The sequence below is a fragment of the Gobio gobio genome (assembly GCF_949357685.1).
Source record: "Gobio gobio genome assembly, chromosome: 15".
Taxonomy (NCBI): Eukaryota; Metazoa; Chordata; class Actinopteri; order Cypriniformes; family Gobionidae; genus Gobio; species Gobio gobio.
The window spans coordinates 37,280,595-37,292,708 of NC_137108.1; the positions used below are offsets into that span (position 1 = coordinate 37,280,595).

The 12,114-nt window shown below is 39.3% G+C and overlaps 2 protein-coding genes across 2 annotated transcripts in view; one reads left to right on the forward strand and one right to left on the reverse strand.

Moving 5' to 3' along the window:
* Positions 1-287: 287 nt before the first annotated feature.
* LOC307139229 (uncharacterized protein) lies at positions 288-3,594 on the reverse strand (the record flags this gene model as incomplete). The annotated part of the gene is made up of 5 exons (XM_079838119.1): positions 3,444-3,594; positions 3,245-3,339; positions 3,057-3,155; positions 2,796-2,973; positions 288-366 (listed from the first exon to the last, which is right to left on the reverse strand). Exons 1-5 carry the CDS (start codon positions 3,569-3,571, stop codon positions 288-290), a joined length of 579 nt encoding a protein of 192 aa, XP_079694245.1. The 5' UTR covers positions 3,572-3,594.
* A 7,219-nt stretch (positions 3,595-10,813) lies between these two features.
* Positions 10,814-12,114, forward strand: part of adgrb1a (adhesion G protein-coupled receptor B1a) — a gene marked incomplete at both ends in the record, with an annotated part of 93,560 nt that continues 92,259 nt past the window's right edge. Inside the window, one exon of the mRNA XM_079836835.1 lies at positions 10,814-11,531. Coding sequence (XP_079692961.1) covers positions 10,814-11,531 — 718 coding nt within the window. The remainder of the gene's footprint in view (positions 11,532-12,114) is intronic.

Genomic DNA, 12,114 nt, shown 5'->3' on the forward strand with positions numbered 1-12,114 from the left:
CCTTTGGTTTAGGTTAGTTAGGAATATATTTCACAGGAATCTAAAAATAAATGGGTATGTGCTGAAAATATGGGGAAGAAAAAGAAGAACAATGAATTTCAATACAATACTTGCAAGAGCTGTATTCTGTATTCATGACAAACGTGTACAAAATATATCACAGAAACAATATAGTGTGTTTTTAAAGGTGTGCAGATCTCTTTCCTTAACCCCTCTCCTAATTTTAGACTTAAAGACAATATTAGCTTTGTTCAGTAAATCTCTGAGGCAAGCTCTGATCCTACAGTTCACAGAGAGCTTGAGACAGCAGAGATGCGTCTTTCCAGAGCAAGAATACGGCCACCTCTGATCTGTTTACAGGAAGCACTGAACATTGAAATTAAAGTGATAGTTCAGAGAAAAGTCTATTCAACCTCACATAATTTGGAAACCACGATTTTTGTATTCAGTGGAAAAAAAGAGATTTTTTTGCAGAATAAACTGCTCTTTTCAACAACTACACAAAAGAGGGGGGGGGGGGGGGGGGGATGACAAAGCCAAGCTCCAAAAATAGTCCATACAACTCAAAATGTGCTTCTCAAGTCATACTGTTCACAGGGAACCCATTTTTTTCTAATGCAAAATACAAAGTGTTTATGATTTTTGAAAATGTAACTTCCCTTCAACATCTGCGCAAAAATCTTTATATCTGGCATTGCTGTATCTCAAAAATTAACAATACACAAATGACCCCCAAAAAATTATTTACTTACCTCTTTCAAATTATAACCTATGACTTGTGTTTGAACACAACATAATATATTTTGACCTTTTTTTGCCCATACAATGAAAATCCAATGTTGCTTGAACACCAATACTCTTCATAATATCTTGTATGCAGAAAAAAAAGAAGTCATAAAGGTTTGGAGGGAGGTTGAGTCAATGATCACTTTTTGGGTGAACTATCCCTGTAAGGACTTTTTAAGAACAAAAGAACCTCCGTCTGACATTAACTATTTTCTGATGCAAGATCCCTCCTCCCTGTACTTTGTCTGATAGGAAAAGCAACGGTTTATAAGTTGATGAAAGAAGGCCTGGCATTTAACACGGTAAACACATTCATCACCAGAGACAGATAATTATCTCTTTAATTCCACGACCGCGTGGGGCCTAGCGCTTGTTGTCACAGACGTTGGAGCGCAAATAGAGGAGAATGAGGTTGGTCTTGAAAGAGGCTGCAATGCTTGTTGCCTTCTGTTTGCTCAAATAACCTTGTTCGCTGGGGTGTCATTGTAGCTCTTTAATTTGAGAGGAAGAAAAATAAATAAGGGGCGGAGCGTGGAAAGCGATGAACGAGAGCACCCATGCAACATGACAGCCTGTCTTCTTTCCCTTCTCTATCCTTCTATCTTTCACTTTATCTGTCGTTCTCTTTATCTGTCTATTTGTCCTCTAACTCCTGCGTCTTTCCCCCCCCCATCCAATGTTTTTACACAAACTAACAGTGATACTTTAAGCACTATTATCATGATATACTATGATTACATCCTGTCCAAGACAGACAGTGAAACGGATAATGAAATGGCACACAGAAGCCAACACAGTGTAGGAGGGCAGAAGTCTAATTGAACGAAGGTGGTTGCATTTTCAGAGAGGTTAGAGACATCACAATAATCCTCAGCAGCTTCTTTTGTGCCTAATAAATGTGGAAAGCAGGCCCCATCATGCCATAATCCTGCTATGAGAAAATTCCCGTATTTTCTATACTGTCTCTCTTTTTATCTACCCACCTTCCCAGAAGCCAATGGCGGTACATGAGCCCTTTCTGCTTGAGCAATTTTTCCGGCATATTCAGAATCCAAGGCTGCTAATAGTATGTGAGAATCAGCCTGTGTTTCCACAATGCCTTAACGCCCACTTCCGGATTTATCCGAATACAGATACAAATAGAAATAATTTTAGGACTGTTACAGATACAGATATTGGCTCCGCTGCTCACCCCTACTTGACTTGAGCAGTGTTGGGGAAAGTTACTTTTAAAACTAATGCATTACAATATTGTGTTGCTCCCTAAAAAAGTAATTAATTGCGTTAATTAGTTACTTTTTTTCACCTGGGCTGGGCTTGTTTGTTTTTTAATAACAGCATTTGTTTTTTGGCAAATGTAAAGGTCCTTTCACACCAAAAGTGAATGAATAAGCCTCACACTGCATGAAAAGTGGGATTTTCGACCCCATAAACGCCTGTATACTCCTGGAAATCTCCCTAATTTTCGGCAGTTTTCGACAATTTAGAGGCAGCGAACGTCGCGTTCGTCTGTGCCACAAATTGTCGTAAACGAACCATGACGTAGGTGGAGAGCCCCCCGCTGAGAGACCGCGCGGAGGTGCGACGCCTCTAATTTGCATATGAATAGCAGCGAAACCAGAGAGTCAACGGCCAGACTTGAATTTACTCACTCACTATTGGCTGAAGCCACTACATTTAAAAAAGAAAAATCCCTCGTGATTGGTTGGCAGATCACTGCAAACCAATCATTATTGGTCCCCCTGGCTCATTATAAATGTAAACCCCAATAATAATAATAAATATATAATTTATGTTGTAATAATTTGTTTCATATTAATGTTATTGTGCTATGAAGTATTCATACCATCAAGGAATATATGGGCAAATTATACGGACCGTGCCGTTTATTCAAACAAGGGGCTTCATTTATAAGCATACAGCTGTTCATTCAAAGAAAGGGCTTAATTTATAAAACACAGCGGTTTACTCAAAGAAAGAGCTTTATTGTTAAACACACAACTATGTACAGTGCAGCAGTAATGTCTCGTAATATAATGTAAAGTTCGGCGAGCTCCAGGCTGCGAGAGCGCGGTGGCCGCACAATCCATCCAGACACCCCGTCAACAAAGCCGTCTTCCTCGTCAGATATGAGTTCAATGGACTTCCAAATGTCCACCTCATCCAGCACACTCTCGCTTCCAGCAACTGTAATACAATCCATAAAGACAATAAGCAACCTGAAAAATACTCACATTGACAAAAAACGGATCTAATATAATAAATCTTACCCTTTTTCTTCTTGATCGACTCCGAGCTAAACTTCGCAGTTTCAGGTTGTTTGTATCTGAAGCTCCGGCGTGTCGATTCATAATACGTCTTACAGGCAGCTGGAAAACAATTACATGAGACTGGTATTAATAAAAACGGTCACGGTAAAATTAAACAAGGAATGAGAAACACATTAGAAGTTACTTACACACAATTTCGTCATGATCAGCGGTTAAATCTGGACTCGTGGAAATCGCTCCAAGCAGATAAGAGCTCACGGCTTCGTTATGAGGCGAGGATAGTCTGTGTAAACAAAATGTGCAGTTTTAAGCTCGGATCTATTAACGCATCCATTTCCTTATACAGCTGAATAAAAGCATATTCTTTAAATCGTAATGTTACATTACCCATGCTGTGGTTCATAGCGACTGCAGTTTGCCTCAGAGTTATGAAGACGAAGACAGCCTCCTGAAAATGAGTCCAAAAAGTTCGTCGCGTCCATGCAGAGATTGAGTTGAAGACGGTGTCCTGTCATTGTTGATCACGAAAAAGGAAAGCAGCAAAAAACATAAAAAAATAGTTTAAAGCTCGTCTTCTACGCGTCATGGCCATGACCTCGACCTCGCACCTCATTGGACTAGGGCTCTGATATGGAACGCGCCCGGGGCCAAATCTCTTTATACGAAACGCGTGACTTATGATGTTTCAACCTTCAACACGCCCTGTTTTCCGCTTCACGCACAGTTTTAACATGACACATTTGAACGTGTTTCTTAACGCGCACATTCTGTACATGTCGAAGTGTAATATTTTTTTTTAAAGCAGACTTACCTTTAGATGTAGCCTAGGCTACATACATATTAATATAAGATATTAATTAATTGCTTAACTGACTACTGTGCTAGAGTAAAGTAGCCTAATGTTACAATGTATATTAAGTAAATGCTTAATATTATACAATTATTATAATTTATCTATATGGGTTATTGTTTGTTTTTTAAAGTTAGGCTATATATAATTTCAAAAAGTATAGGCTAATTTACACAGCACATATTTATAACTGAAAACACACACCACTTTATTCACTTTCACATAATGTTTTTGTAATTTGGTGTTTAGTTTGTTGTATAGTTTGTTTATACTGTTCTGTCTCTGTTTTGTTTCCAGGAACATCTGATGAGTGCTATAATAAAATGACTTCATTATATTTAAAATATGTTTTGATATTCATTTTATTTATATTATTAATATTTTATTTACCCATAAACGTGTCTTTAGGAAGCCATAAGTTATAGAGACAAGAATAACTTTTGCCATTTAAATGCCACATTCATTTACTGAGGACCCATACAGCCAATGATCATGTGTGAAAACACATACATAAATTGATCACTTAGAAATCAAAACTAAGGTTTGAGAAAGAAAGAATATGCATTCAACAAAATATATTGTTTCATAGCAGCTTCAGTAACAAGTTCAAAACAAATTCTGCTGTAAACCGGCTCTAACAAGCCAATATAGTGTCAATATTCAGCTCAAGTGACTTCAGTGTTGATTCAGTTCAGTTGATTTCAGTTCAGCTGTAAATTCCTCAGTTGTGCATTGTGTAGTTAGATATATGCAAAAACAACATTTTTGGAAATAGTTAAAATAGTTTTGCACAAAGTGTTGCTTTTGCAAGAGATGTCTGATGTTTTGTGTGTAGAGTTACAAGAAATGGAGCCATATTTTCAGAAATTGTGTGTAAGCAATTAGATAAAACTGTAAATGAATCCAGTTTATTTTAGTTCAGGACTCATAGTCCAGGTGTTAGTAATCTGTGCTTAATCTTTGTTCCAGGCAACAATTTTTTAACTCACGATTAACTAGATTAAGGCCTACTCTTGGCATAATTTAAACCAGGAAACCACCTATTGAAAATCTGCATTGATAATTCATAAAATGTGGTGTGAGCTCAATTTAAATGACAATTACAGAAAAACACAATCTGACTTAACTATAAACACACAAACTTGTACTTTTCACATTTATGATTAATAGCCATTTAAAAAATCATTCACAGTGCAGGGTGGAAAAATTAATGTTGGTATGTAAACTGTATGCTTTACTTGATTTATTTGTGTGCTTTGGTTCATTGTCTTGTTGCATCACATAACCTCTCTAAAGGTTGAAGACATGAACTGCTGTCCTGTATTTTTTTATTTTTTTTACATAACATTGGTTATTGCTAATGACATACAGAGTAATTAATCTACACTGTGAGCCCGGACAAGTTGAATCTACTTAAAAAATTGGAGCAAACTGGTTGCCCTAAAAATTTAGTAATGTGTACTAAAACGAGTACATTTAACTTAAATTTAAGTTAACATTTTAACTTAAACTTTAAACTTGTTTTAGTCAAAAAAATTCAGAACCTAGATAAAACTCCCCCTGCTGCTACTCTGATTTGCATTTGTGTAGCTCACAGCATCTTCATTTACATGATAAAGCCTCCCCTAGAATAAAGGGGAGGGGGGGTCATGGGGGGACAACTGCCAAGCAAGGCCCACGTCAATTTACCACAATTTACGGCAGTTTTCGGTGTTGCCTGCAAATTGCCGTGCACAGTCGTAAACCTGAAGTTTCACGGCAATCTACAGTGTCACATACTGACGAAAATCCCACTTTTCATGCAGTGTCAGGCTGAAGGAAATGCTAATTTACCCCTGTAAAGTAGAGGGCGCAGCTCAAACAAACCTCTGTGCTGCCACTGTGGATTGAAAAAGAACAAACAAAAAATGAAAAACAAATGTGATGTTTATCTAAAGTCATTTCTTTTGCTTAATAGTATGGTTTAATTTGATCATTTAACGTCAGCAGCAAAGACATTGGTTAAAGGGATAGTTCACCCCAACATTTTAATTCTGTCATCATTTACTCTCCCACAAATTTGTTCTAAGCCTTTATGAGTCTCTTTCTTCTGTTGAACAAAAAAAAGATATTTTAAAGAATGATCAAACAGTTGATGGGCCCTATTGACTTCCATATAGAGAAAAAATACTATAGAAGTCAATGTAGCTCCTCTGTTTGATCGGACCACACGGGCCAGCCTTCGCTCCCCACGTGTCACTGGTTCTCCACTATTCCTTCCTTGGACCACTTTTGATAGATACTAACCACTGCAGACCGAGAACACCCCACAAGAGCTGCAGTTTTGGAAATGCTCTGACCCAGTCGTCAGCCATCACAATTTGGCCCTTGTCAAACTCGCTCAGTCCTTACGCTTGCCCATTTTTCCTGCTTCTAACACATCAACTTTGAGGACAAAGTGTTCCCTTGCTGCCTAATATATCCTACCCAGTAACTGGTGCCGTGATGAAGAGATAATCAGTGTTATTCACTTCACCTGTCATAATGTTATGCCTTATTTGTGTATTTGTCTAATTTAATATATTTAATTAATGCAGGTTTGAATAATATCCTGAGTTTGCATTCCACAGTTTTTATTAATTTTGAGGGTTACTAAATCATGCAAGTGAAATGAGGAAATGCATGCTCACATTTAGTCTACAATAGCCATAATGTTTACACAGCGCATACAACGCCGCTGCACTTATTCACGATTTCTCTTAACATAGGGATAGGAGAGCTGTCAGTCAATAAATGGAAAAACAAAGTAACTTGCATTACTTATTTGTAAAAGTAAATATTTTGTTGTAAATTTAAAAGTAATGCGTTACTTTACTAGTTACTTGAAAAAAGTAATCTGATTACATAACTCAAGTTACTTTACCCCCAACACTGTATGTGAGTGACAGATTAGGAAATGTTTGAATGCCAATGATTGCTGGTTAGTCCATCAAAAAATTATTTAAAAAAATTGATAACCCTCATATCAGTCCAAATCTGTATGACTGTCCTTTTTCTGTGGACACAAAAGAGGATATTGAGAGAAATATGTTTCAGTTGTCCATACAAATTAAGTCAATAGTGTCCAACATTGTGAAAAAAGGATATGATGAAATGGTCATTTTGGGGTGAACTATCCATTTAAAGGCCAATTCATCCTACACGACAGACGGCAACAGACACTTCGTCAGGTTTTGTCAGATCAGTCTGTTACCCCTGTCTGTTGGAGTCTGTCAAAGCGTGTTTTTGCCAATTGAACAAGCTGAATCAGCGTTTGTCGGTCTTGAAATGTCTGAGAAGTGACATGCTGCAATCTGGTGACTGTCAGCTTTGGGTGTCTCTGTCGGTGCAGTTTGAATTAACCTTAAAACTACAACCAGCCAGACTCTTCTGTTTGTTCTCACCTGGCTCTTTTGTATCCAAAATGTACGTTTTATAGCCTTTATCCAAGAGTGACATAATGCGTAAAAGCTTGGGCTCAAATAACCGAATAGCAGTTTTCGGTGTGTCACTGCTGCAGATCAATAAACAAGACATGTCTGTAATGAGCTGGCCACTGCACAACACTTGCTGACCCCATCCAGGACATGCTCAGATAGTAAAATTTCTTGGGGAAGAGGAAAATGAGTGTTCTTCCCTGCATCAGCAGAGGTATTTCATGTGGTTCAGCCTTGAGAATGTCCTGGTTAACGTCAAGGCTAATTTAAGCCATGGATTAGATGATTACACCCTCCAGCTTCATTATGGATACCACTGGTATAAAAATCACTGTTTATTTAGTTAAAAAAACACCCACTCTTTCACTTAAAGACTTTTGCTCTGAGCATCCTGAACACAGCTTATCTTGGACCAAACAGTTACGTGTCATTGTGTGTTTGTGTGTGTAAGGGAATGTTTGAGGTCATGCTGAGATCAATTGGAGCTTTTTTCATATTATCTGTCTGCAAAAAGACGAAACCACCTGTGCAGTCAGCCACATCCACGTATTTTGGTCTGCTTTTCACCCTAGGTCGTGCCAATGGGACTCCAGGATGCAATCTGTGGTGAAAGAGGTTAAGGTTTGGGGGTTTAGTTTTGTTACAAAAATATAACTCTTAAACAGGGGTGTCCAAACTCGGACCTGGATCATGTTTGATATTTACGATTTGGGATCGTGCGGGCTCCGTCATGATTGGAAGCAGTAAAATTAGCACAATGACACAACACAATTGAGGTTTGCGACAAGCCTCGAATCGGGCCACACCCACCAGATCGGTTGGGGGTGCAAATCGGACTCAGAATTGGGCTCAAAATCTTCAAGGGTGCATTCCATTCGACAGGGTCCCTACGCACTGTTCACTGCTCCCTACATTTCGGTCAAATGCAGGCAATCCGCTTGATTACTATATGTAAATATGCACTACGCAGTGCATATTTACATATACGAGTAATCAAGCGGATTGCCTGCATTTGACCGAAATTACAGAATCGGCAAGATGACAAGACAAGACGATCTAGCTGTTTTGTGGAAAATAAATCACACCTGTCACAGCAGTAGTTCTCGCCGCCACCATGTTTAAAGTTTATAACATGCCCATCGCGGGAATTAGGGTATCAAAATTATTTCAGAACTTCCCAGTGGTAAACACGACATCAGAGGGCGTTCATGTGCAATTTTTAGATGGGAAACTCGTATAATTCCGATAGCACGTGAAAGCAGAATTAAACTGTTCATCTCATTAACAAAGTGACTGATGAAAATGTTTGTTGACAAAGTTTTAAAAAAACAAAAACAAAACAAAAAAAACATATACCATAAAACAATGTCAAGAAAAAAACGTATTTGTGTTGAGATCTCATGCAGTTTTGAATTATAAACAAATGATTTTTATGAACCAGTTCACAAGCAAATTACTTGGTTCTTTTAAATAATCAATCAAAAAGATTCACAAAGTTACTGGTTTGGATTAGTCTGACAAATCATTCAATGAACTCTAGAGTGATTACTGAATCTGACTCACTTACTAAGAAAACTTTTGTGAAACAAGTTTGTGAAACTTGAATGAATAAGAAATCCATAAGAAAACCTACAGTATTGTATGTTTTGATGAAAACCCCTGTTATCAATGAACAGCATTAATAAAGCCCCAGTATTACAGATCATTAACTAAAAAAAGTTGGTTTAGGGTTTAGTTACCCTTTAATATACATAATAGCAATGTTCTATGGGAAACATTGCTCCAAGATAAGAACAATGCACAAAGTGTTTAAGCGAAGAAAAATGTATACCAAATCAATTGAAATAATCCATATAATAGTCATATTTTTGGGATTGCTCTGCTTGAGCTGCAAGAGCTGAACACGGTTAACTGAACCGCTAACGGGTATTTTAGCTCACTCAAATTTAGCCTAGATGCTAAAATTAGCTAACACTAATGAAAATTATGACGAAATACTGACTGAAAGTACATTTTCATCAACAGTCAAAACGTATGACTAAAACATAATTTGGTGCAAATAACACACTCACTCTTGCACATTCACAAAACTGGATTCAGTTCTGCGGTTGTAATACACAGACATACACACATCTTTTGGTTTCATTCATTTGCTGAAGAATGCACACTCTCATAGACACACGCATCGATCTCACCCACACACATTCATAACGGCATTATACAGCATGTTTGTGGAAACTCCTAATCTCAGACAATTCTCCGCTACATACGGCAATAGCGACTGCTATATTTATTAACAATACTGGAAGGGAGGAAAATACTTAGTTAGCGGAACATATTCATTACACATATTCAAGAAAGAATGATTATTATAAATATCACATCACTTAATGTGAAGCTTCCCATTTTTCTTTATCCATTTCCAGAATCCTCCAGTATTTAGTGTATTTAAAACCTATATGACTCAGTGCACTTTTTTTCCCCCTGTCTGGGTTTGTCTCATTTCTTAGCATGCTGAATATGAGGAACAAAGCTAATGCGTTTAGATAAGGATTATTAACCTAGAATAAAATCTGCATGGTATCTTCCTGTGTAGTATATGGCTCTCGGGGCGAGCCTGGTGCTGGGGTGCTCACTTTGTAAAGTGACTAATGGCACATGGAAATGTTGCGATTACATCAGAATAGTCTCCAAGATGTCTGTCTACTGCTCTTGCATGTGACCTCACATATTTCTTTTCTTTAAGTGCTGTAAAACTGCACGAGACACTCAATTGTCAGGGAAAGGAATGACAAGCAGGCCCGTCTGAGAGATGATCCAGCCGCTTTTAGCCTAATGATTCGCTGAGGACTCAGGCTATTGATCATTTTGGCATGAAGCAAATGCACTGGAAATAATGAATGACAGCAGGTGTTCATATTTTTGTAATTGATTGCCCCATAATTGGACAAATTATAGAGCTCACTGATGAAATGCAAGATTGAGGATGACATTTTTGTAGAAAGTGAATGCTTGCAGGGTACAAAGTGTTCTTTTTGAATGTGAAGCACAGGTGTGGCACTTCTCGATCAATATAGCCCAGCGTGGTAATTCCTAAGTACCAAACTCTGTCATGTTGGTGTCTGCACACTTTTGAAGTTATTATGTTCACTCGTATCTGGTCAATGGATAATTGCTGTTGTTTTCCCATCTGGCTCATACAGTCTTTTTTTCTGTCTTCTCTAATCCTGCAGATCTCTCTGAGGGCGCCTGGCATCATGGACAGCAAACTGGATCAATGAGCCAAAGTTCCCTCTCATCCTGAGCTGTTGGTTCAGATGGTCCTGCAAACATCCGAGAATACTGGCTTGTCAACAAAACAAGGCTGTTGATCCTACGTTCACAAGAAAAGACGCAGAAAAAGTCATCTTCAGCCTCACACCTTTCTGCAAACCGTTCTGTCGTTTACAGCCATGATATCAAAATTCTTACGGAACTGTTCATCGTTGGTGCTGCTGTTACCTCTTCTTCAACTGCTGCGGCTGGACATGCTCAACGCTGCTCCCTCTGGTCCGGAGTCTGACACCTGCTCCACACTGGTCCAGAGCCGCTTCTTTGGATTTTTCCTCTCGTCCTCTGTATTTCCCAGTACGCCCTGCTCCTGGACCTTGCAGAACCCCGACCCACGGCGCTACACCATCTTCATCAAGGTCACAAAACCAACCAGAGACTGCATTCCCCGACAACACCGGACCTTCCAGTTTGACTCCTTCTTGGAGACAACACGAACCTTCCTCGGGATGGAGAGCTTCGACGAGGTGGTGAAGCTGTGTGATGCCTCTACCCACGTTGCCTTCCTGGAAGCTGGGAAACAATTTCTGCAGATCCGGAAAGGGCTGCCTAGAGCGGGTGCCGGGTCCAGGAATGGGGATGGGGAATTTAAGGTGGAGTATCTTGTGGTTGGGAAGCGTAACCCCAGCATGGCTGCCTGTCAAATGCTGTGCCAATGGTTGGAGGACTGCCTGACCTACAGTACCTCCAACCGGCCCTGTGGCATCATGCAGACACCATGCCAATGTTGGGACCAACCTCCGCCGGACAAAGAAACCAATGGATGCTACCGAGATGGGCTCTACTTGGAGAACTGCATCCCTGTTGTGAAAGAAGGAACCACTGACACTAACACTAGCGGTGAGCTAACAGTTTTTATCTAGCTATAATTCAGAGTGGTTCAATGGTTATTGAATAAAAAAAATGTGTTCTACCACTTTGGAGTTGGTAGCTTGTCATATTTAGTAGCAAAGCAACAGAACAATCGAAGAAACAAGTTCAGAGAGAACTGATGGAGGTAAAAAAAAGAGAAGAGAGAAAAAAGGAGTTTTAGGTTTCAGCTGATGGGTCCTAGCTAGGTGACCTTGGCTTCTTGGCGCCATGTGTGATCCTGTGAGGGTTCAGATAGGGATATCGGATCGGCCCGTGGGACAGTTGATGCGGCAGACATGCTTTGGGAGTGACACAGGATAGCAGTGGTGCTGCGTTTGGAGATTGATTATTAGGAAGGGAATGGGGCTGGATACTGAGTTCAGAGCTATGATGTGATCTCTTTTCCAAGAGTGGATGTGGCACAGAAACTCAACCCCTAGGAGAGGCTACAGCCATCGGAGTGGAAGATTACTCACCCCCTCGCACTATGTGACCTTTCTATGGACATTCTCCTCCTCCTCCCTCCTTCTTCTTCTCCTCTTATATGCCTTCCTGTTAAAAACAAAAGGGG